At 38.0% G+C, this 26,566-nt stretch overlaps 2 protein-coding genes across 5 annotated transcripts in view; both read left to right on the plus strand.

Annotated features, from left to right (window-relative positions):
* The window catches only part of LOC148735895 (NLR family CARD domain-containing protein 4-like), a 105,966-nt gene that overhangs the window by 75,548 nt on the left and 3,852 nt on the right, over window positions 1-26,566 (plus strand). The window contains exons 1-9 of one of the 4 annotated variants that reach the window (XM_088753229.1): window positions 6,944-7,072; window positions 15,784-15,848; window positions 16,119-16,414; window positions 19,182-19,906; window positions 20,453-20,635; window positions 21,861-21,974; window positions 22,357-22,419; window positions 23,033-23,095; window positions 23,654-26,484. In XM_088753229.1, the coding sequence (XP_088609355.1) occupies window positions 19,195-19,906; window positions 20,453-20,635; window positions 21,861-21,974; window positions 22,357-22,419; window positions 23,033-23,095; window positions 23,654-26,484 (3,966 nt within the window). In that variant the 5' untranslated portion in view covers window positions 6,944-7,072; window positions 15,784-15,848; window positions 16,119-16,414; window positions 19,182-19,194. Of the gene's footprint in view, window positions 1-6,943; window positions 7,073-15,691; window positions 15,849-16,118; window positions 16,415-17,433; window positions 18,506-19,181; window positions 19,907-20,452; window positions 20,636-21,860; window positions 21,975-22,356; window positions 22,420-23,032; window positions 23,096-23,653; window positions 26,485-26,566 lie in introns of those variants that run through there. The other 3 variants (XM_088753228.1, XM_088753231.1, XM_088753230.1) reach the window with 3 other exon arrangements.
* Window positions 6,975-26,566, plus strand: part of LOC148735902 (uncharacterized) — a 48,710-nt gene continuing 29,118 nt past the window's right edge. Inside the window, exon 1 of the mRNA XM_088753252.1 lies at window positions 6,975-7,072. The gene's annotated coding sequence lies outside the window, so the exon portion shown is untranslated. The remainder of the gene's footprint in view (window positions 7,073-26,566) is intronic.

The raw sequence follows: 26,566 nt of genomic DNA on the forward strand, positions 1-26,566 counted from the left end.
AAAAAATTGGATTTATTAAAGATTTTTCCTCACTAAGTCCATCAAAGAAAGCTGGGAAGCGCTGTAACTGTTATTTTTAGGCATTCAAGGTTTTATGTGAAAATATTTATATATATTTATCGCTTACTAATCCGAGTTAGATCCTTCCATGAAATGAACAAGCTGCAGCCTCCATCTGGTGCAAAATATGCTCAAAGATATTGGTCATCAGAAATTGTGTAACAACAGGCGTTAGAAAAACTTAAGGAAAGTTTTGAGACACTAGGAAAAAATAACCAATGTTATTCTCTTGCCTGAAAATGTCTTTGCACAACTTATAATTTTCACCGCGTTCGATTTCGGACCTTTTACTCAGCAGCTTTTTAAATGTATCACAAAGATACGAAAATATCAGTGGAGTAATTAGAGTTGGTTTAGTTAGAATTCTATCTCAGGAATATCGAAACTCTCATACATTCACACAAACCGTGATGCTTGTAAAACAATGGACGTATTTTGACAAAGTTCGTCTGAGTTCTTTTTATTCTAAAGCGCTGAATGAGGCATATTTAAGTAATACTTCCTTACAACCGGTTCGTTCAGGTACCTCTCGGTTGTAATGGAGGATATTCCGATTGTTTCAGCCTCTCACTGACCAATTGCTTGGTCAAGTACAGTTTCTGATCTGCTTAGTGCTGTAGAGTCTACGAAATGCCTTGCTGCATGTTAAGAACACTAGCCAGAAGGCTCATTTTTAAATTGATTTTTGATTAGTTCACTAATCTCAGCATGATCTTAGATACTTACATAATTACAATTGTTGTGAGATAAAATTGGAAGTTGTTATTTTGAGAATTTTCCAGTTAAGCCTTTTGTTTTGTTAAGCCTTGCCTTTTTCGCCTACGTGTTGTTTTGCTAGATTTATAGTTTGATCTTTTATCTTTAGTGTATGTTCGGACTTGGCTCAGTTCGCGGATTTCCTTCTTACCGTGCTAGACATTTTAATCGCTTGGTATGGTTGAGAATAATTAGTTTCATAGGTGGTCATGTTTGGGTTGGTAAAACTGACCCTGAGTTTTACCCACACCAAAGATCCTGTTTGTGCTCGCGATTCTCGTGCGCAGCTCGATCATTGGCGTTTGATTGGTTCCTTGGTGCTCGCCAAGTACTTCAGAGCGAGCCACCCGATTACCCTTTGCAAAACAACAGATACATTTTGGAAACTCCCACGGTCAGCTAACCCAGACATGTCTGCGATTTTTGTATTTAATATGTGGGCACTCCTCGCTAAAAAGTAGTTGTAGGAGAAGAAAAGACCTGAAGCGGTGTAGTAGGAAACAATAAAAAGAGAAGAGTCCAGAGTCTTGGTACTTCCCGTTAAAAGTCAAGGGAGTTGCTAACCCCCCAACACGATGTATATCTGCTATTCTGTATCTCTATTGATTTTGTAATCAGACCTTTCAGCTTTACTACGCGCATAAAAAAGGCGAGTTTAGCGTCGCTTTAATCAGTTCTTCGTAAGTTTTTGAGCAGTCTTGGTAAACTTTCGCCCTTTCGTTTTCTTAACCTTTGGCACAAGCATAACCGTTATATCAGTACCTTTGCAACTTTGTTTAATTCTGGTCTAGTTTTTTCAGTGTTGGGCGACAATGCACGAAGAGATATTATAGAAAAATTCACTGCCTGACGAATGAATTCAATTCTACGTTAAATTTCACGCGAAAAACCGATATCGCACGAATCGCCCTTAAGAAAGACATTTTAAAGTCAACTGTCAGAACTGTCATTGTTAAGGGAATGGAAAGCAAGGTGAGTCGCTCACGTTTGAATCGTCGACAATTTTAATTGTACCTCGTGAATTTTTCTTGAATCACATAGCTAAAGCCACCAAATCACTGGGCGAAACCAGACGTTTTGTAGTTTTGTGCGCCACGCCAGTGCGCAAACGATGGAAACTCTTTCAAACTCAGGTGTCAATATCTAGCGAATAGAGGGAACAAGATATTTTTAGAATGAAAACCACTTTTATTTCAAACTCGTGGAGAAAGCAGTGCGTCACATTTTACAATCTTCAGCAAAAAAACTAAAAGTACACAATACGGAGTTATTTAAGGCAGAGATTTACCTGCTACCACTCAACTTGGCAAAATGTGGCGCCGACAATCAACTACTGAATGGTCAAATCCTCAAGCAAAATGAAAATTTCAAGCGTTCCGCTATCAAAGCAAGATCTACAAACAACGGGTAAGTGCTTTACAGTTATAAAAAAAAGTGTATTCAAAATATAATGATTAAGACTGGAATTTCTCGGTAAACTCTGACGAAAAACAGTTCAGATAAAAGTCACAATTTTAACTGTGTTTCTTTCATTGCAGGAAGTCACTCGTTGGTGTCAATGCTGGACTGAAAGTTTATGGAAATATTTACCTGAGAATTATTGAAAGTCACTCCTGTAAACATTCCGCCAACTGCTCCTGCCATCAGGTAAGTAGAACGACTGGCATTGCTGTCAAGGTCACTAGTAGCTGCTGTGTTGCTTGGCGTGGCTGAGCTATTGAGAGCAATCTCCCGTAAAGCATGACTTGAATAGCCGTTGGTAGTTGTCGTGCTTGGCGTGGGTTGAAACTGGCCAACTTTTTCGACATTCGCCCCTGTTTTTCCAGAGGATTATGGCTGTAGCTGGATATGGATTCCGGATTGGAGTGGCCAGTGAGCTCTGATATCTCCACTGGGTCGAAATTATCATGGAGCGCTTGGATGACTGTTCAGCGACCACTCGAATCTGTGAATTTGCCGTCTAGTGTTTTTTTGAAACCATGTTGTATCTAAAAGAGGCCAGTTCGTCGTCTGTATAGGCTACAATGGTTTGGATTTCCGGAAAAGATGCTTGACCTTTTTCGGCATTGATACCTGTTTTGGTTTTCTTTCGTAACGCTTGTTTGGTTTTCCCCGGCAAGAACTGTTGTTTGGCTTTCTTCCCTCGTCTCTGGCATTTTGACTTTTTTTTCTATGCGTTTTCTCGTACTTTTGAGCGTGAGTGGTTTCCTCCAATTTTCTAAAAATTTGAATTTCAATTCAAAATCTGGAAGACATTCGTTTTCTATAAATTTGTTCATATTTGTTCATATTTTCGTAGCTCTAGTTGTATTTACGTTAATTACGTTCGTAACAATAATATTTGCTCGCGACTCAAATCAGCGATATCGCTTTATTCATTAGTGCGATTCCACGCTAAATACCCTCTCTTCCGGTTGACGTATTGACCAATCAGAGCGCGTGTTTACCTTAAGCTATGCGATTCTCCGTTGTATTGCCGTATTCTCAAGTGATTTAAGATTTAAAGGCCAAAATTGCACCAAATGCAAGTGAACGCCCACAATTTAGATAAGAACAATGGGCTGTTAACCAGCCACCAAAATTCTTGTATTTTGTTTCGAAACTTTTGTACTGTTTTATTTGTGTTGTTCTTTGTTATTTGAATCTCGTTATTGGCTTTGGGAAACTGCTTTTTATACGCGATTCTTTGATTATGTATTCCACGAAATTTCATAGATTGACAGAACTTCGTTGTATTATTGTTTCAGCTTACGATCCATAGATTGATTGATTGTGAGATTGATTGTGATTTTCATCGATGATTGTGGTCCGTGGTCGATTGCCTTTCAAGAGTAAAGACTCGTACAAACGGTCAACTTTGGTTTGTTATCTCGATCTGTAAAATAGTCCACAAACGCCTCGTTGACCGCGTCTTAAAGCGACGCCCCATTTAAACTTGAGAATCTAGATTTGTGGTCGCCGCAAATGCTACACTACAGATGTTACCGATGTGAACATCCTTCCGCGTATGAAAATCAAGACATGCATGGCTGCGTGTGTTGTTATCAGCTATAATTATGTCATAGGCTGACTGGACATTGGGAATCACTCCAGGAGGGTGTTAATGGCCTTCACGTTAAGTCCAACTAGGTCAGCCAGACCTGCAAATAGAGTGGGTCATCGAAGGATAGAAAATTACTTTCAAGTTAAAGGACCTTTGAGGAAATACTTTAAAGTCAAATTGAAAGTGTGTACTTTAGACAAAAAAGTGTAAAAGTAATTTAAAATTGAAAAACATGGGACAGGATTGGGAACGCCGGACAACTCAAGAGTTAGGCCGCCACTTGATATAAAATTCCAGGGATTAAGCTAATACCTCTAAAATTGTCGTCAAAACATTTTTTTTCTATCTGAAAAATTCTTAGAATTTTGGACAAGTTAGGCGTTGCTCTTTCAAGAGAGATGAAGTTAAATGGAGACCTAACACAATAAGCTTTTCCTCCACCAGTAACTAGTTCAGCCCATCGTTGAGGTTGTGCTTAGGAGTGAGCTCGGAATCCTCTTCAACAAAACCTTGCACTTTTCTCTCCTCGGCAGAGAAGCCTTAACTGTTGATCTGACTTCTGTACGTGTTGATGTTTTCATGAATTCCTCATTTCTAAAAGGTGGACGGAGGTAGTTTCATCACGGCTACGAAGCCAGGGGAAGAAACGCAGAATGCTTTCAGCTACTTTTTGGGTGTGGCCTGCCTGTTCCATTCATCGTTGCTTGAAAACCTGTTCGATTAAACAAGGAGCTGGTTTAGAGATCATAACTCAGCGAGTCTGAGGAGACGAAGGAAAAGGTGGCCACACCCTCTAGCTTTTTTTTCCCTGTATATTCACGAAATGCTTTGATGTGCTTGCTTCTCGAAGTATTAAAATTTAGTCAAGGCCTTGATATCCCGCGAACCAATTTTCAAAACCCTTCTCGCCAAGGATGAAGCAAATTACAAAGTCCTCAATGTTGTCACGGTGAACTAGTCAATCAGTTCAGTTTTTGTTAATAGGATACAACTAACTTTAAAGCGTAGTCAAAATATAGATGAACTAAACAGACATACCAAATTACTAATTAAATTACTAAAAGTGGAAATAAAGCTTTTTCTCTGGTTTTGGTTGAGTTACATGCAAGAAAACATCTCCATTAGTTTAGACGATATGTGATGAGTTGGTTAGGTTTTCCATTAGAACCCGCAGATTTACAAACGTTCAAGTTAGATCAGAAGAGATTAGTAAGTCTGTGCCTCTCTAACAGGGAGAAAATAAAATTCAAAAGTGGGTGTTTTCTTTTGTATGTTGATAACACTCGTCATCCACAGTTTGGTCAACACTACTCCATTGTTAGATCAGAAGAGTTTGGTAAACCTGTGCCTCACTAACAGGGAGAAAATAAAAATCAAGAGTGGGTGTTTTCTTTGTATGTTGATAACACCCGTGTGACCGGCAAAATCATCCACAGGTAGGTCAACACTACTTCATCGTTAAATCAGAAGAGTTTGGTAAACCTGTGCCTCACTAACAAGGAGAAAATAAAAATCAAGAGTGGGTGTTTTCTTTGTATGTTGATAACACCTGTGTACATGTCAAGGTCAAGACTATTTCATCAATTAATTAATGGTGAAATGGCGAAATCGTTACTGAAGATCGCACTTGTGAACAGAACTACACTGACATTCCCAATTAAAGAACGGCCACTTGACTTGCCATTTTATTAAAGAGGCCTCAGATTCTTCCAGAAGGAAAAAGCAGAGCGAAGCTGGGGAGATCAAACGCCGCTTTGTCGCAGAAATGCATGATTGATTTTCGTTTTATTGCTGTGACCTTATTTTGCTGTTATTAGTAATTTTTCCAAATTTTTATTTGTTAAAGATCAGCAAAATTTTCAATGGAAATGAACCTGAGACAAGAATTTTCTTTTGAATTGATTGATAACTCCAAGGTGGATGATTGCCTCGAATGTTTGCTCGTTAAATGGGAGCGTGATCATCAATATCCTGCAGATGTCTTACCGCGTGTAAATAGCGGCTGATAAGCCCCCTCTACTTATAACCTCCCCTTTGTTATAGACCCATTTACCTGTAAACAACAACAACAAAAATCTGACCACAAGCCCCAAACTAGCTTTTCTTTAAGAGGTAGGAACTCTGTGCTGTTTCAAACGAGAAGTTTGAAAAGTGTGAAACAATAAGTTGACCTCTTCATTTTGTATTAAAAAGAAAAAAAAATTAAAAAAAATCTACACAAAACAAACAAACAAACAAACTTTCATAGTAAATCGCAGACGGCTTCTTGTTGTATTAAATTACTATCAAAGGGCTACAGTATTTTCTTTCTTGCTTCCCTTTAATTTTAACCAGACATATGTTCAGAGAAAAGGGTGTATCGCCCGATTCCCGTTCTCTTGCATTCACTTCGCCCAACTTGATGTGCTTTATCCAATGTGATGTAGACGTTAGCGCATGTTTTGTGGAATGACTGATTGGTTTTCTGAGATACTGCAACAGATGATGGAGATAAACTCTATCTCTTGTCCGAAATGGAAAATGTTGTTCAAAATTACACTAGTTTCCTAACTAGAGAACTTAGAGGTAATTATGTCTAGACAATAGCCCATTTCCGAATTACCCTTGGCCTCTTTTTCAGGACGAGGCCTGGTGTTCTGCCATTCTTGTGAAAATGAGTTTAATTTGCCTGTGAATGAATACTTATAATCATATGAAAGGATGAGCACCAGGACTCGTTTTGAAAATGAGGCCAAGGGTAATTCGGAAATTGGCTATTATGGCCGTGCCTTGGTACGCATATTCAACATGTTCTCAGAGAGTCACGGAATGCTTAAACTCCAGTATTTCGCTGAATATTTCTCTTTCTTTTTATCACTTAAAGGGCCATCTGTGGAATTTTGGGCAAAACTGTTACTACCACAAGTAACAATGAGACATATTTTTAGAACATTCAACACTTCCGTCTTGCGCTAAAGATTATCTTATCACGTGACTGACTTGCTTGAGTGGAATGCACCAGCTGAGCGGTTTCCTTGTGAAATCGACAGTCCGGTGGAGTGAAGTTTCAGCTAAAGAATCCTTGTGTTTCCTTCTTTCATCTCAGCTCTGAAGTTGTAAAACAGTTCTGTATGTAAAGTACATCTCACCAAGTCGAAGTTGTACAGCAGCTGTAGCTCAGTTTCATTAAACACCAACATTTGCAGTCGTCGAGTAGAGAGGAAAGTTACGGAGGTAAGGTTGTTGTCTGCTAACATAAGCGAGCATGCATTTATTAGATTGTTTTACTGGATGTCCAAGGTTTCATACTCATGTATGTGCGAATAATATGGCACAGTTTTATGGCTGCTTAGGTGAGTTTTGGAGATTGGCATTTACAACAGTTGTATAATGAATATGCTCATTTAAGATTAGCAACCTTTACATTGCTTGATCATGAAAGTGAAAGTTGCCTATCTCATCATGTTCCTGGTTATTTATAGGGAACTGCACCTATGAATTCTTTGTTTTCCCAGTATCTCATGGCTGTTTGTTTCTCTATTTGTTTTATTTCATTTACTTGAGACTATTTTTTTGAAAAATAGATCACTTTCGATTTCATCGGTATAACTGCGTGCATTCAAGACATCAATTTAAATGTATTTCGATATGGTTATCAACAACAGTTTGCAAATATTAAAACTTAAATTACCACATTGAAAAACATCTCGGCCCGGAGAATTAGACTTTATTCCAGTGAACTGAATGGCTAAAGCCAAGATAATTCTGGAATATCGTGAATGCTTTTAGAGGATTTTTTAATGTGACATGCATTTGCGATCATGACTTTGCCCAGCTTCCTATATCCCAGCGGTTTACGAAAAAATCGTCTTTTTCTTCAAGTTAAATTTGATATTGTTGGCAATTAATTAAGAGTGGTATATTCTAATTTTCACCTTTTACTGCTGTAGTTGCTTTTTGAAATATAGTTGCTCCGACACTGAAGAGCACTCGGTTTGAGACTTTTAATTTCTGTCACCCTCATACCCCTGTGAGATGTTTGTTCTATTTTAACTTGCCCCAGTGGGATAAATTTAAATTTTACTTGTGGACTTGAGACTATAGTAAAGAGCAGTGTCTTTTCCAATCCCTACAAGCTTCTTGTTACTAATCTGAGCTACTTTGAAATGCTCACCTGGTTCTGTATTTATTTTATTGTTAACTCAGCTAGGGTGTAGAATTCATTTTTACTTGCAGGTGCCAAGTGTCAATTAAACAATTCTGATTGACTTGCCAGATGAAGCAATAATTTGGTTGCCAGTAAATCTCAGTGATTAAAAATGTGTCCTCGATCTTTACTTGCAATGCAAAAAAGTTTTTAAGACCCTGCTGACACTTGGCTGTAAACCAGCATGATGTTATACCAGCCAACATTAAATAGTGTGGGGGGATTCGGTTTTTCAAAATGGATCTCCCACAATGGGCTCTGTCACATAATTAGTATCAGTATAGTTTTGATCAGTAAACTTGACAAGTAAATTGCAAGGCAACAGGATTCAAATTGTGTGGAAGTTGTGCAGTGAGATTTTATAATAATGTGATTAATTTGCTCAAAGAACCATTTCAGATAGTTGCACCCCAGTTAGTTTACAATTATTATAATTTATCAAGCTAAAATAAAATAATTTTTGCCAAATAGTGCATTTGGTAACCTTTCCACTGATATAATTATAGTTTTTGTTGGTTATATTTTTAAATAGCATGTTGAGAATTTTTTTTTACAAAGGAAACCCATGAAGGTCTATAGTATCCTTTAAAAAGAACACTGCGAAAATGTTTGATGCATGTAGATTGCCTGCTAGCATTAATTTACTAACCCTTAGATTATAGTTGCAAACATTCAATTTTCAGTGGCATTGTCAGCCAGGTCAGGTTGTAATAATTCTCCTTGTCTCCATAAATTGTATAAATCTATGTTTTTCTTTTGGAATTTTGTTTGCTAAATTTTTATATTTGAATGGATTGTTTGTCTAAATGTATCTTGTTAGATATAAAGTGTATTTGTTAGTAACGTTTTTAATCGTGTGCAGTTACTGTAATATTTTTAATTGGCACTATATAGTGGAGCTTTTGTTTTGACAAACGACTCAGAAGAGAGAGCCTGTTTTAGTTGCAAATCCTTATGTTCAGGAGCAAAAAAACAAAAAGTCACAATTTAAACTTACTATCTGAACAAATCACTTGTTATTCTTTTATGGTGTATGCATATTTAACCGTTAAATAAAACAATGGTTTATCTGCATAATAAATAAATTTTGTGTTGCCTTGTGTCTGTTTGGTAATATATCGCAGGTGAGACATCAAAATGCAAAAAGAACAAAAATTAGTGGTGCAGCCAAGTGTGTTACTGACGTACTTCCCATGTTTTGTCATCTTCTGTGATCTATTACTGTACAGACCCAAGGCAAATGGAATCTATTTGGTTTTTTTTACCATAAAGCAAAAATCCGTTAACCATTAATGCGGTAACTCCATACTGTTCTGTTTACATTTTTAAGATGTGACAAGGAGAGTTTGTTGAACAGTTTAGAGCTTTTTCTAGTTGTTGATCATTTCCTTGACTCTCCTGACCTTAATATGTGACCCAGGGGTGTTATTGTAAGGAGAAAAAAGCTGCTGATCCTTCTTAGGGGTTAAAGGGTTTAATCGGTGACATCATCTATGGGTTTGTTCTCAAATAGATTTAATTTATTAGATTCGCCGACAGGCAGGGATACCGCAACAGCTTGGGCCAGTTACTGCTGGCCCAGTAAACCCACCCATCCCACCCATCACACCTAGGGGAGGACATCCATCACATAGTAATCTCGTGTGTGGGAAATTAACGTCTACCCTCAACCCTGCAGGAGATGGGACCTCCATTTATTCGTCCTTATCCAAGAAGACTAGCAGGGGTTTCATTAAGGGCCGGGCATCGGGCAAATTGACTGGCTCTGAAGACGACATTGCCCGGCTGCTTTTAACATCTCAACCATAAGAAAAAAATAAAAGTTACTTTCCTATGTTTTCCTAATGTATCTTCTAAAACATATATATTTAAACTTATATAACATTAAGTGACTAGAAGGAAACACATATGGTTCACTGCAACTCTGAGTTTCGTGCGTTAAGTACTCAGGCAGATTTAAATCTGCCTGATGAGTGGGGAGGAGCGTTGCATGACGAGACTAAAAATGGCTGCGAGGGAGACTAGGCATATCTTTGCTCTTCACGAATATAAGCAAACCACGACGGCGACGGCAATGAGAATGTGGGAAAACAATAGATCTAATTGGCAGAACAATAGCCTAGCACGTGCATTTTAAAACTTTGTACATTCCTTAGCCGTCCTTTGCAAAACAACAACGTGAAATCACCAAAATTTGCGTCGTCTGCGAAGCGAAACCGCGGCGGCAAATTATTGTAATTTACATTTGGAACTCAACGCGACTTTTATGCGTTATGTTGAGTTTGAGGTCTGGCGCCCTATGAGACGGTAAACACATGCAGCCATTTGCGAAATTCTAATTAAAAGTAGAAACTCATTTTTTAATTGACGTCTTCCGTGGCGTTGCCATCCTGACTTCAAGTCCCTATTAGGGTCTTCAATGCTGTAAATTGAAATAAATTAGCACATTGGATTCCGAAATCTCCGGTTCACAGTTTGTCGCGGTAAATGTCTTTAGTAAAGCCAAAACATTAAAAAAATATCAGTACTTGGAATAAATTAATTCTTCCATTTTTTATCAAATACCCGAAGTTTACTTTCTCTAAGATTGTTATCTTAGTTGGCTAGCTCTTTCAACTGGTTGCCTAGCACGTGACCAATTTCTTCCCCGCCGGCTCGAGTTTCAAGACGTATCATTTCGCAAATGTGGTACAACTGGTTCGCACTAAATTAAAGTTTGAGTTATATTCAGAAAGACATGCTGCTCCTATGGTGATTGAAAATTGTCCCAAAAGCTCCATTCTTTTCTGATTTACTTTTGAAATTTGAATCTTCTTCGAGCGACGGGAACTGAAAGTCAATTTGTTGTAGAAGCTGCCAACTTTCCTTCTGACAAAATGTTCATCTGTGTCTGTGGTGGAGCGCAAAAACTCTACTCATGTGGTAACAGAAATCTTTCGTTTACGGCAACTGTAAAGAAAAAAATTCTTTAACCCCGTGTGTTTGTGAGCATATCCATCTTAGTAAGATTAGAAAAAAGAAGAAATCTAATGCCAACACCTTTTTGTTTTTTATACTTTTATTGACATCATATACCCTCTGAAAAGAACAACTTAACAATCGTTTACACTTGTATTCCACTCTATATTTGCACAGAAACCATGTCTTCTGAGATCCCAGCAAATGATAGCTGCACAGAAACAACACCTTCCGAGAACTCGGCAAATAATGAAATACATGATGTTACTAAAACAGCTTCTAGTGACCTTACCATGCAACCAAATGTTGCAAAAGCAAATCTACTAATTTGTCTGTTGACTGATGCATCAAATCATAATTTAAAAAGAGCTGGTAACTTTGGGGTGTTGGTTTGCGCTTCAAAATGGTGGAAAATGCATCTCTGCAACTGTAGAATTTCAAGAATTTAAGGGGGAGCATGCCCCCTTAAATTCTTGAAATTTAAGGGGCATGTCTTCTTCTTAGATGGTTTTACAGGATGTCCAAGATTTCTTAATCATATATGCTTGAGAAAATGTTAAATGGCACAGTTAATTAGCTTCTAGACTGAGTTTCGTAGATCGCTGTTAACAACAGTTATGTTCAAATTAGCTCCCTTTGCTTGATCATGAAAGTGAACTGGCTATCTCATCATGTTCTTGTTAATTTCGAGGGAATGTGTTGCAATCTATATGCCATAATTTGCATACTCAAATTAGATCGCTATTCCTGGTACGCACCATTCTTTTAGATTTATGTTTCTTTTTTAAATGTCTGAAGGGGCACATTTATTTTGACGTCCTATCATATGTTAGCTTCAAATCATGGAAGTACGACATGAGGAATACAGAGGCCATACTTGCCAAGGGTCGTTTTAGAACTGATGTTTTAAATTCTCATTTTTTAATTGCATTGTGAATTTATGGAATGGCCTGCCTGTAGCTATTAGGACAATTGATCGAGTATCATTGTTTAGTAAGAAAGTGAATCAGTTTTATATCAGTAAGTTTAACTTAAGTGAGGATACATTTTTATAGTTTTTGATTACTAATTGTTGTTGCTATTTGTCTATGTTAGTTTTTCATTTTTTTTGTATTTTATCACAGGCAGTTTATTTAAAATAAGGAATCTAGACTTCTGCATAAACTACGCTGCTGGCAGAGGCGTTTATTTGTTAACTTCCCCTACGGTCCAGGTAAAAATAAAGTCCTCTGCGCTCGGCCTGTTAAATCTTCTTCGAGCATGCGCGACCTGTTGCTTAGAAACAAATTAGTTCCCGGTAGTACTTGGCTGATTGTGGGCTCACAATTGGTCTTGCTATATAGCTAAATAGGATGCGTGCGCATAAAAACATGTTTAAAACAGGTTCTGACCGGCTTTGAAAATCAGATTATCCACAAACTTGGATGATTCCGAGGTGCATGCTTGAAGAAGATTTAACAGGCCGAGCGCAGAGGACTTTCTTTTTTACGTGGACCGTAGGGGAAGTTAACAAATAAATGCCTCTGCCAGCAGGGTATGTATAAACTGGCCTAATTACTCTGATATCTCTTTTTTTATACTTGTATATATATTTAACTCCTTGTTTTTGTTTTGATTATCTGTGTAATTGAATTTGAGTAAATAAATAAATAAAAATTAATAGTTTACCCAGGATCTCATTGTTATTTGTTTTTTCGTTTGTTTTGTTCCATAAATTATATTTGAGATTGTTTCTTTAAAATCGATGAACTTTGAATTTATTGGTTACTGCATGCAAACACATCAATTTAACGTAAAGGATATTCTTATCGAAAAATGTAAGCTTAAAGTTAGCAGGATGAAAGAATCTGAGCCTTAACGATGAGTTTCATCTAGTAGAGTGATATGTTAAAGCTAATGCACTTGATAATGAATTACTTCAGGGATCTTACTTTCTGATACGAGTGCCTTGGAGGATTTTTTATGCATAACTAACAGCTTTTGCATTCTTAATTGTCTTTGACTGTCGTTGATTGAATCATCCTTTAGGGGTTCTTAGCTGTCATTCACCTTAGCACCGATTACAGTTGATTGAATCATCTTTCACTGAGGGTTCATTTTGATATATTAGATTTGCTGGTTGTTGTTTCAAATATCATTGTAATGATGCTGAAGAGTACAAAGTTTGAATCCTTACATGGTGAGAGACTTCTACCTCTCGTCCCAAATGCATTCTCAAACTCTGAGCTCTGTGGCTTCACTCCAAACAATTTTCCTTCGCTCACTAATTGTTCAAATGTCTTGTTCATTCTACATCAAAATATACAAGGGAGCATTAATTTGTGATTGAATCTTTCTTATCAGGCTTTATACCCTATATGGTATTTATTTTCAATTTACCATCTTTATGATTTTATTATTACTTATGGACTTGGAAGTTTGTCAGTTTATTTTAGGGTACCATGTCATTTCTCATGCCAATAAGTGTCTTGTGACTTATCTGAGCTACTTGTTCTGTTTTCGTTCCATTGTAAACTCAGTGTAGAACTAGTTTTTTAATCACTTGGGTGTTAATTTTATGAATCAAGCATTGCCGAATGGAGCAGTGCAGTAATTGGGTTCCGCCTAAAAGTACTTTAAGGACATTGCTTGTTGCCATTTACTTTCTGGTTGTATGCAAGCAATTTGAAGGAAGGGGGGAGGTTACTGCTGATATTAACCTAATACCAATTTAACCAATCCTTTCCTTATGACTATTAAAATGGTGGTCAAACTAAAGAGAAGTTGAGGACCCCAACAATTTATACACCCATATTCTGTGGAACAACAAAGAAATACATAATGAGAGTAAAAGTGTTTTTATTTAAAAAAACTTCTTTGATAGAAATATTAGATACACCACTGGTGTGCTTTTATCATGACCTTTCAAATATGGAGTCTTTTGATGTTGTCAGTGATACAGGAATGAAGAGTGATTTTTTTAGTATGGACAGGTCTAAGGCATGCAATCAGTCCATTTAAAACTGCATTCTAATACACCCAACTTCAAGGTTATCCTTGATCTGGAAAATTTCAAATGTTCTGACTGTTATTAATTTTTTTTACAAAAGAGAAATATAGCCTGCATAGCCAGGCCCTTTTAGGGGTGGGGAATGGGTGGGGGAGGGGGAAAGAGGAGGGAAGGGAGAGCATGCACTGGCCCTATTGTTTTCACATTTATTTGCCACTGAGTTTCAGTGCAGTAAATTCCTATTGGTGGAAAAAAAATTGGGTGATTTCTATTGGTCGATCACCTGTCAATCAATATCCCGTCTTGAATCACAACTCTTGTTCAAAATTACAGACAAGAGTGAGCTTTTCGATGTAAAACTACGAGAAGTGGAGCAACGATTTAGCAGATATTTGACAATATTGATTTTTCTACATCAGTAAAATTACTTCCAACAGTTACATTTCCTGAAGGATATGCAGTCACAACATTGATCACAGATCCATGCGACGTGTCCAGTTTGTCTATGTTTAACTTCGAAAGAGCCACATTTTCAATTGCTTGCTTTCTTCGCGCCTCTTCAAATGAATCTTTTTCTGTTAGTAAATTGTTCTCTTTGCTTGTTGAGAAAAGTTCCTTTCTTGACTTAGATTTTCCTGGTGATAGTTCTCTGCGTGTCTTGCAATTTGCAGGACTTGATCTCGATGGTGTCACTACATCCTCGACTTTTCTCTTGGCCTTGTATAACTGAGCTGACGACAACTCCTTTTGACTTAAGAATGGTGAACACTGGTAAATGATTCATAAAGACCTGGCAATTTTCTTCCGCAAGTCCCACAGACTACTTGTGAGCAGTTTTCTTCATTTTCGACAATAATTCCAATGCTTTTGAGAGATTCTGACAGCGGTTTCTTGGACGGATCATTTGGTGCTCTAAAAATATTACTGTAGGATGTATGGCTTACACGATCACCATACAAAATTCGAAGACTCTTCTTACAAAGTCTACAAAATTCGTTTGATCAGTTTGAAGATGGTTTTTTGCCTTTCTTTGCTCTAGTAAAAGAACTATCTGTGTCCACCATGAGAGGCGTGAGTTTGTTTTGACAGGAAACTGGCAGTGAACATGCAAACTGAATGGTTGATTTTCGGCGAGTATGATTGGTTGAAAAATTTGGGCGGTAAATGCGAAAACAATAGGGCCGGTGCAGGCTCTCCCTTCCCCCCACCCCTCCCCCCACCTAAAAGAGCCTGGCTGCACAGGCTAAGAAATATGAGAAAGACCAAGTAAACAGGCTAAGGACAGAGAAGAATTTTATTTCAAACAAAAGCAAGCTTTGGAGGCATCCTGGTGGCACTGAAGGCTGCAAGTGAATCCCAATTATATGTATGCTCCTTTGGAACAAAGAGTTTAAAAACTCTATTATATAAACAAAGGAATTACTTTAAGAAATACTGGTAGGCTATTTTTCTAACCCCGACTACTTCTTCTGTTATCAGACCACAGAAATGATATTTTGTATTTTTTTTATGAGTGTTTTTTTTTCCAATCTGTTTTTGGAATGGGGTCTATGACAAAATATTAATTAAAATATTAATTAAACTTAATAAAAAAAAGAAATTTTTAGTCACACTGTGATTCTGCTGGTTGCATGCTTGAACCTGTTCCTTACTGTATTTTTCCATGTTATCTTTATAGAATTATTTTCTGATATATATTTCATAGTTATACAGTGTATGTAGGTGGGTGAATTTAATGTATACACATCTAAATGGTAATCATTTTTTGTTGTAATTAACTTTTATAAACAGAGATCCATTGAAAAACACCCAGACTGTGAGAGACAACCCTGTATGGACATTGCTGTGAATATTGAGTAAGTTTTGAACATCCTCATCACTGTTTTAATTTTTTTAAGTTATGTTTTCTATTGATTTTAGAATTTTTGTTTTGCTCACTATTTCTAGTTTGTGGCAACTGAGGTAGAAGCCTGTTTTTGATTTTGCATCCAGAATTCAAGTACACTTAAAACTCCTGTCAGATGAAGAGCTTAAAACCATTTTCTTTTCAATTGTGTTTGCATTTATGTGTACTGTAGTCACTTCAGATTGATATGTTGATCCATATGTGTTTTGCCTCCTTACAGCTAAGTTCCAGAATATTCTGAGTTCCATTTGAGTACCATAATCCAACAGCTACAGGCTTTATGACACCTAGGTGTACAGACGAAACAGTTCCTTTTCCCACAGCTGGTTGAATTTCATTGCTGTCCAGCAGATTAATCACCACCCAGTAGATTGGTGTGAACACAATCAGCCACACAATCTACTGAGTAGTGGTTTATCTGGTGGATGGTATTATTGATTCAATTCAGCGGAAAACAAGTACCTGAGAGTTTAATTCAACTGCTGTTATCATCTCAGAGGAGAAGCAACTTGAAAGGTGAGTGTTAATCTATTGACATCAATGCTCATGTACATATGAAGTTAAATGCTGATCACTCTTAGGGTTTAAAGGGTGAATATGTGGTTCCAGAAAATATCCATACCCCACAGGGGCCTTTTTGATTTGCAGCCCCCCCACCCCGCCAGATTTTCTGTTCTAGGGGGTATCACTGCTTATGTACAACCAACTTTATGATGCTTTCAATTCTAAGTTCTCTCTGAATGTGTCCAGGTTCTTGAGAGGCCATTCTTGTTGCACTTCTCTGCTTAAGATTGTGGATGATTGGAGACTGGCTCTTGACTCTAAGAAAGTACATGTAACCGGAACTATTGCCATTTACCTTTCTGAAGCATTTGATTTGATATGTCACAATCTACTATTGGCTAAACTGCGGGCCTATAGTCTGAATTACGATGCTATTGCCTTCTTTCAATCATACTGGACTGATCGTCAACAAAGGGTCAAGTTTCATGGCATAAAATTATTCTCTGAATGGCGTCAAATCAAATGCAGTGTACCTGAAGGTAGTCCACTTGGTCCCTTGTTATTTAAAATTTTTTCTCAATGACCTAAACTTTGCCAGACAAATCTCTTCTCTGCGTCTAATTATGCTGATGATACTACAACTTATGCATCTAATTATGACATCAAGACCCCTTGAAACCTGGCTAAACCTGGACCTTGACATCGTGGTCACCTGGTTTTCTCAAAATTATCTGATTGTTAACAGTATTTGAACTCAAGCTATGATACTTGGTAGTCACTTTTATGTCCCTGAACTCTTTATTGGTGACTCTAAGGTGGAATTGCATGTCAAACTCACTTCAAATTCTTGGGGTGACTATTGATAACAGACTGACTTACAGTGAGCACATATCCGACATGCTTAAGAAAGTCTATGCCAAGATCGGTGCTCTAAGATGACTCAAAAGACTGATGCCTCACAGCATGTCTCTAACACTTTACAAGGCCTACCTGCTTCCTCACTTGGAATAACTTAGTCCACTACTTATTGGAATGAATAAAACTTTAAGCTCTAAACTAGAGTCAGTCAACAAATATGCACTTAAAACTTTACTAAATCTAGGCAGCAATCTTGATTATGATACTATCTTATCCTTGAGTGATATGCAGTCTCTTGAACAAAGATGCTATAATAGTTCTCTTATTTTATTGTACAAGTGCAGGAACTCTAATGGTCTAGAGTACTTTAGAAACTTCTTCCAAATTTCCAAAAGTAGATGTAACTTAAGAAGTAGGGGTACTGATATAAAAAATCAAATAAGATTAGTGAGTTCATTTGTAAGCTCAAGGCTTTTGAGTTCAGCACATTAGGACCCAGCTGTCAGTACAACTCTTGTCTGTAGTTATTATTGTTTATTTGCACATGTATTTCTCATATTTCCCTTCTTACCACTATGCAATGCCATTCAATTTAACTTTAACTGATCTTTTTATCCTCATCTTTATAACATTATTTGTACATAGTTTTTATAGTCTTCCGTTTTATACATGAGCCTCTGGCTCAGGCAATCGGGTAACCATGCCTCACATAAAGACAATAAACTTGATTGATTGATTGAAGAACATCTGAGTTCTATTCTGTAAAAGAGACTGAAGTGGTACTTTTGGAGTGGGTGCACTATTATAATACTTTTGCTTAAGGTTATCTCTTATTTATGTTTGTTATCTGTAATGGCAGTAATCTTTTCTTATGTATGGAGGAGATACTCAGATAGAGGTAAAATCTTGTGCAACCAAACACTGATACAAGGCACCTATTCTCTATCTGTATCTATCTCTGCTCTGTCTGAGTCATTGTTCAACTTTGCAAAGCCACAGTCTACCAGCTTGAAGTAAAACTGCACCCAGGCTACAGTTGCTTTTCAATTTTTTCCTTTTCATCTACCCAGCAGAGTAGTGGTGGCTCAGAAATCATCTTGCTGTATTTGTGAAAGCTTTCTTCATGGATTTGTCAATTAAGTGAGCTTAATTGGTTGAAGGCTCCTTGGAGATTCTGACATATCAGAAATAACTATCCAAGACAAAGTTGCCCAGATAGTTGATCATTCCAAGCAATCTTAGAATGTGAGTTTAACTAGGTGGCGTAATGACAACTGGGTAATAGGCTTGACCTTGGCCAGATTTGATAGCCAGTAAGGGTACCTCAGAAGTCAGAATGTGTCTGCAGTATTGAGCTTCTGCTTCTTAAAGATGAACTTGTCTTTGTTTTTATTTCCTGTTCACTTACTTTTGGCAATTTTGTTCATTATTTCATTATTTTTTAAACCTTCTTCATTAGCACCACCAGCTTTTTTCCAAAAAGTTGTAAGCTTTTGGTGTCACTCTCTCCAGTCCTTCAATGAGTCTATCAAAATGCTTTTGAGTGAGTTCTGTGCACTTGATATTTCAGAAGGCAATTTGAGCCTTATTTATTTGCAAAATGAGATGTGTTACATTGTTAGATTACTTGGGTCTTCATCAAGTTTCTCTTGCTTGAACCTATCACTTTCCAAGTCTTGATGGGAGATTATCAAAATGACTATAGTTCAAAAGCAAAGTTTTGGTACTTTGATTTACTATTGTAATCCTTCAAGTGACTTCAGAAATGAATGAACTTTTACAGTTGCATTAATTCAAAGCTGAGGAAAGAGGCAAGATGTTATGCTGGGCACAGGTTATCAAGCTTAAATAATAATTATGGTAAACTGTACATTGCCCTTTGATACTTTGCATAATTCATTTTTCCCTTTTTTTTTTCCAGAAGCTGATTGACAATGTCAGTAACTGTGAGAACTGAAGAGAGTAGTTCAAAGAACAGTTACGGTGACCCACCAAAGATCAGTATTAATCTTCCAGAGATAAGTGAACTAACCCAGACTTTTAAACATTGGAAAGATGTTCAACTCCCAATTGACATTCTGTTGTTAACAGTGAAGGACTGTGAGTTCTTAAGTTGCTACTATTACATTGTTGATCCATTCACAAGCTATTGTAAAGGGCTTGGTCATGTATACTTTGGCAGCATTGGTGAAGATCAAGATGTTAAACTGAAAGTTGCTTTGATGAGATGCACAGAGGGTTCTAAAGCTCCTGGTGGTTCTTTGACTGTTGTAAAAAATGCTGTCACCCAGTTGAGACCAAAGGCTGTCTTTTCTGTGGGCCACTGTAGTGGTATGAATCAGGAAACAACAAAGCTGGGGGATGTGGTTCTATCAGAAAAACTCACCACCTATTCCTATCAGAAGTTTACAAAGGATCGCATGGAATTTTGTGGGGTCACAGCTCCTGTCAGCAAAGACATTGCTGATCTCATTAAATGTGCAGGTTTTGGTTGGAATCCACCTCTAGAATATCCTAAAGAAAGAAAAGTTGAAGTCCACCGTGGTGAGATTTTGAGTGGTTCTGAACTTGTACAAGCTGAGAGGCGCAGAGGCCAACTTGTGAAGTCATTTCCTGGAGCAATTGCAATTGAAACAGAAGGGGAGGGTAAGATCTCTTTCTGTTTGAAGTAAATGTTACTGACAGTATAATGACAGAGATAATGGGATATATTTTAATCATTGAAAAGAGAGTTTTTACTTTAATAATATCAGTTGTGGAGGGTAAATTTTCCTGCTGGTGATGAGAGATGCACTGGCTTGATTGTCAACTTGCTGGACGTCAGGTCAAAAGATCTGGGGTCAAGACTTGGGCTGAAGTCATCGTGTCATAGTTTTGACTGGGATGCTTTACTCTCACTATATGTCTCTACACCCAGAAGTAGAGATGCCAATACTGATGAACTAACTAGCGTTTCATGTACATGTAGAGAGAGTAAGAGTTACAGTTTTAGTATCCCAATGGTGTGGAAACTGAGAGAAGTTCTTGCTGGAGAGACTAACTCTGCAGCAGTATAATTATACGCAGGGTGACTTCCAAAATATGTCTCCAGTTTCCTACAAATCTTTGATAACAAAGGTAAAGGTAAAAAGCAATAGATGTTGGGGCAAAGTTGTTGTTGTATTTATGAAAGCTTGTCATTTCTTGTCTCAGGAGTTTACAGTGCAGCACATGATCTGAAAATGGAGTGGGTTGTCGTCAAGGGTATTTCAGGTTATGCAGATAGATCTGAAGTAAAAGAAAGCTGGAAAACATTCGCCAGTGTCACAGCAGCCTCTCTTGTTGTCAGCATTCTAAATAAATGCAGCATTTTTGATGATTGGCCACGTTACAAAGGTAAACAGATTAGCATTACTTTATTTCATGGTTACAGTTTATTTGCCTGCAGTTACTAGCTGTTCTTGTATGCTGTTTAGTTTTGTTTTAAATGAATTTGCTGGAACCGAATCACCAAAGTCTCTACCTAAACTGAATTAAAAACATGATTGATGAGTTATCATCATGTTCTGATCAATGAGAACAGCTCTTGGATCAGAAATGTTACATGTTTGTCAGCAATTTTCACTTGCTTTGTTAATAGATGTTCTGCTGAGTTAGCAAAAGGTGACAAATTAAATAATGATGTTTACCTCAACTCAACATACAGGAGCTCTAAGTTATCCGTGCGGGTTATTATCCATGCGGGTTATTCTCGGTGCGGATTATTATCCGTGCGGGTTATTATATCCGTGCGGGCTATTATCCGTGCCGGTTATTGTCCATGCGGGTTATTGTCCATGCGGGTTATTGTCCTTGCAGGTTATTATCCGTGCGGGTTATTATCCGTGCGGGTTATTATCCGTGTGGGTTATTATCCATGCGGGTTATTATCCGTGCGGGTTTTGAATCTGCTCAAGATTGATGGTGGAATGCTTTTAAACTTTTTCAAAAGTTTTTGTCCCCCGGGAAAGAAGACCTCTGACCCCCATAATTCAACTTTAGAATCATGTAGACATTTACATGTAGAATCTCCTGCGTTGTAAGCTCCCTTGTTGCACCCCCATGATATAAAGCACACACCATCCACATTTCTCCGAGCAGTCACACGAAGGGCGAACTCTCAAAAGGTGAGTTTTAGAAACTCTTTACGGTGGCTATTTTATGTTATCAACCGAGTTGATGAAACCAAATTATCATCGATGACATAAAGACAGTAAAGTGCTATTACTTACATCACTTGAGCCACTGTCATTGTCTACAAATTCACAGTATGTCCGTTAAGACTTCCAAGAGTAGTAATTTTGGCCCAATTACAGCATGGTGCTTCTCCTTAATGTACGGAAAATGTTGAATTTCTAGGCAGAGGTAGAAGGGATTAAACGCATGTCACCAATTCCTCACTTAGGTAGATTTGCATTTATAGAAATCTTCCACTCACATTTGTTTGAGCAAATAGCTTAGCAAGCAAGGTTAGGACACAGTTTTAGAATGATGGTGGTTTGAACTAAATGTAGTGCCATGTTCTTTTCCTAACCTCACGAGGCTGTCTAACTGCTGTCTGTTTGGTTTTGTGTTCTTGAAGATAATTCAACTGACAGACAACTTTCAGCACCGAGTAAAGACGTTCCGGTACAGCCATCCTCTTCTAGTGCCCAGTCTTCCCATCAGTCACAGGCCTCGTCTGACAAAATAGCAGGTATATATTTGAATGAAGAATCTTTTAGCCCAATTATAGCATAGGCTGCAGTTTTATAAGTTTTAACAGACTGCAGTTAAAATTCAGCATTTAAAAATGTTGAATTTTTCGAGCAAAGGTAAGGAGAATCACACACGTGTTAAATTCCTCCCAGTTCTGCATTTGTATAACCTCTACAGCGACACTGATTTAATAATAGAGCTTTCCAGTCAAGGTTAGGACTCAGTGTTCAAATATCAGTAGTTTAAACCACTTGTGATGGCATGTTCCGTCGGTCCCAAACGCTATGTGGCTTTGTAAACTCTTTCTATTTGGTTTTGTTTTCTTAAAGATATTTTAACTGATGGACAACATGTTTAGTTACAGTACTTATTTTTACAAGGTGGAGAGAGGAAGTCACCAAGGGGGTCAATGGACAAGGACAAAAAGCGCTCAAAGTTGAAAGGTACTTTTTTTATTGCAGGGGCTTCAGAATTCAAGGATTGCACAGTTTCTATAAGGTTTAACGTTTTCCATGATTTTGTTTTCTAAAGATAAAGTTTTGCAGTGAACCATATCACTTTACACAGATCAAAGTCAGTATAATCCTTATTAGATTTTTCATTAATTCATTTTCGTGCACCGGAACATTAAGCTCACCATCAGATGAATTACCCGCCCTGTTCGTGAAATGAGCCCGCACTCCTCATTTTCACGGGAGAATCTAAGACTATACTGGAGAATGCAGTGCAAATGAAGTCAAAGAATAAAACAGTGTAGTGCTCAGATCAATAGAAAAGTAGAATAATATGACTAATGACAATATTAATAATTCTATTTTATATGAAGCTAAATAACTAAAGTAGTACACACAGAACATAATACTTTTGACTTTAAGCTGTCATTCATGCTATATGTGTCTGCTCCGAAGTTGGCGTGTTTCTTGCTGACTTCCTCTTGGCAGATTGTTTAAAAAAATTGGGTTAATTCATGCTTTCTGCCTTCATGCCTTCTGCATAATTGTACATGTACAATTGAACGGTCTTTCGTGCTTAATTACTTCACTTAATTTTTGCCAGGTGGAAAGAGGAAGTCATCAAGCGAGTCACTGAACCAGGACAAAAAGCGCCCAAAGCTGAAAGGTACTTATTGCATAGGACTTCAGTTTATAACTTTTAGAATCTGCATTCAGCTTCTGAGTTTCAGATTGGAGGCTTTAAGGATTGCGCAGTTTCTAGAGGATTTAAGGGTTTCCCTTATTTGTTTTTCTAAAAATAAAGTTGTACCGTAAATTCTTTCACTTGTCACACATCAAAACAGTGTTTTCCTTATTAGATTTTGCATTGTTTCAGTCTCGCGTACCGGAACAGTAGCCTCACCATAGGACATTACCCGCCGCTGTTTATGAAATGAGCTCACACTCCTCATTTTCACAGGAGGATCGAAGACCACGGGGGGGGGGGGGGGGGGAAGGGGGGATAATGCTCAGATAAAGGGAAATATAGAATTATATGACTAACGACAATATGATTCATTCTATTTACTCCCGGATTTGAAGAGTAAGTTTTACTGAAGTTACAAATTAGAGTTGATAAAAATGCAGCCTCTAAACTGATGAAAAACTCTAGTCTAGAAATGATCATGTTCTCTTCAATTTGAGAGTTACCAAAAATTTAGGAAGCTGTTTTTTTTGTCTACAGATTCCTCTGGGATGCAATGTTTGGAATGGTGCCAGAACCAGCTGCGAAAGTTTTACAGCACCATGTGTCAAGTGAAAATAACACCATGGGACCCAGACAACACGGTACACATTAATGACATATACATACAGTTGACGTTATTACAAGATCACAGAAAACCTGACGGGACAACGAAAAAAAGGGTGGGAGACATCAGTGAAGTAGTTGAAGGTGACGAACATCATCCCATCCGTAGACGAATTCTAGTGTATGGAAGACCTGGAATAGGAAAGTCTACTTTCAGTCAAAAATTAGCTGTAGATTGGGCAGATGGCAAAAAGGAGTTCCTCAGAAAGTTTTCTCTTTTACTGTTAATCAAGTTGCGAGACGTTTGTGATATTCCGGACCTCTCTACTATGTTGAAAACCGCTGAACTGTTGTCTGCTGATGACCCGAAGGCAGTCAATAACTTGTATGAATATGTTCGTCAGAACCAGGAGAAAGTGCTGCTTATATTGGACGGATATGACGAGTACAGCGGTGGAAAGTCATCCCCAGTTCGCCAGATTTGGAGAGGCAGTCAGCTGAGAGACTGTTGTGTAATGATCACAACGCGGCCAGTGAAAGAGGATGAGCTTAGAGTGCCAAGTCATGCTCAGTTTGAAATCAACGGGCTCGATAGCAGGGAACAAAAGAAACAGTTTGCAAGAAAGATTCTTGCTGATGAGGAGGACGTTGAAGGGTTACTTGACTACCTGAAGAAGCAGGACCTCGAAGAGATGGCAGAAATACCGCTTTTGTTGTTGATGTTGTGTCTTCTCTGGAAAGAGAAAAAGCATCAGTTACCCACGTCTCGTGCGCACATTTACAGACAATTTATTCAGACTCTCTTGGATCACATGGCTACAAAAGATGCAGACAACGTGGCAACAGGTAAAAGCATAGATGAATATCAAGAGGAACTTTACAAAATAGGAAAACTTGCATATGATGCTCTTTTGGAGGACCGTCTTCATTTTGACTTCAGCAAATGTGGGCATGGTGATCTCTTCGAGAAGCTAATACGAGTGGGTTTTTTTCAAGTTTCCAAACGTTCCGCTTTGAACCGTGAGAAGATCGTTTATTTTCTTCATAAGTCTGTCCAGGAGTTTCTCGCCGCCTGGTTCGTTGTCGAAGAAGTGACCGTGAAGAAGAATGGAACTGTCACCTGCCTGTCAGGAATGGATACGTTTGAGAAATCAAGGAAGATGGCTGAAGTGCTAAAATTCGCATGTGAGTTGTCATTAAAAGCTGCCGGGATTCTTTTTGATCATCTACATGACGTTGGAGAGAAAGAAGGTCTCACAAATTACCAGTTCACCAAGACACCTTCTGAAGATGATTTGTCTGGCGAACAACAAGAGTTTATTCTACTCTGTGTCGATTGTTTGTTTTTGTGTCCAGCCTCAGACAGAACAGCCGTGTATTCTGCATTTCTCTCATGTGTTAACCAAGTTGTGATACTAAGGAGAAAAAACACGCCTACTGCTGCAGTAGAACACTTCTTCAAATCTGTCAGCAGTTTCCCAAACTATTTATTTTTTTTAGTTGAACATTCTCCCGATGATGTTCTATCAATAGTGTTAGACTTGAACGCGGTCGTTTTAACGTCTTCTGGAGAAACTAAAGATGTACAAAAGTACGCGGATTTATTCGTTGGGCACTTTTTCCTCAAAAAATCAGGAGGGAGAAACTTTGTCTATCTAATTGACATAAAAGAGAAGGTTTTTCATTCTGAATTGTTTCCTGAACTGATATCAGCGCCGGTTTGCTCTTCTCAGCCACCTCTGAATAATATGGTAAATAACGAAAACAACAACATTGATGTGCCTTTGACTGAGAACCACTGTTTGTCACTGGTGAGAGAGATTGACATTCTTGTTAAAACAGTTGAGGATGCTGTTCTGTTGAAGAACGTGTTGCCTTTAGTAACAGCTCCTCGAGAAATTGAAATTGGAATATGCAGACAATCGGAGGAGGAGGAGGAGGAAGCCTTTGATCAATTGATTGAGAGCGCGATTAACGGAATTAATTTTACTGACAATCTCCACAGTTTAAAACTTATCAACATCAATATAGCAGAAAAGTGTGCTGCTTTTAGCTCTGACTCACTGCAGCATTCTCCAAATTTGCGTGAGCTCCATCTGTGGTCCATCCCTTTACACAGAGGTGTGACTCATTTGGCTGAGAATCTTCATCACGTGCCACAGTTGACGGAATTACTGTTGGCATATGTACAAATGGGAGAAAAGGAATGTGCGGCACTGGCTGCCTCATTAAAGTACTTAAACAAGTTAGAAGAACTGAATATACGCAACAATGCCCTGGGTCACGGGATTATTGAACTGGCCAAGAACTTGAACAATGTACCCAATCTGACTACGCTGAACTTGTGGAATACAAATATGGGTGAAGATGAAGCATCAGCACTGGCTGCCTCATTAAAGTACTTCAACAAGTTAAAAGAACTGAATATACATGACAATGCCCTGGGTCACGGGATTATTCAACTGGCCAAGAACCTGAACAATGTACCCAATCTGACTAAGCTGGAGCTGAGGAATACAAAGATGGGTGAAGATGAAGCATCAGCACTGGCCCATGCTCTAAAGTATGTACCAGAGCTAAAATTTCTTCATCTATCTTCCAATCCACTTGGCCGCGGGGTCAGGGATCTGGTCCAACATCTCAGCAGTGTTCCTAAGCTGGAGTTCCTGTACCTTAAAGGTGTTCAGATGACAAGGACAGAATGTGAAGAGTTGTATACAGCTGCAGTAAATGGAACAATCGCGTTTTTGACAACCGATTACTATGTAAGTGCCTTTTTGTTGTTTCACTCAGTTGTTATGCATCTAATTTTTGTTTAGATGCTCTTCAGCAGAGCACTTGATAATG

The sequence above is a fragment of the Stylophora pistillata genome, chromosome 3, assembly GCF_964205215.1.
Source record: "Stylophora pistillata chromosome 3, jaStyPist1.2, whole genome shotgun sequence".
In the NCBI taxonomy this organism is placed as follows: Eukaryota; Metazoa; Cnidaria; class Anthozoa; order Scleractinia; family Pocilloporidae; genus Stylophora; species Stylophora pistillata.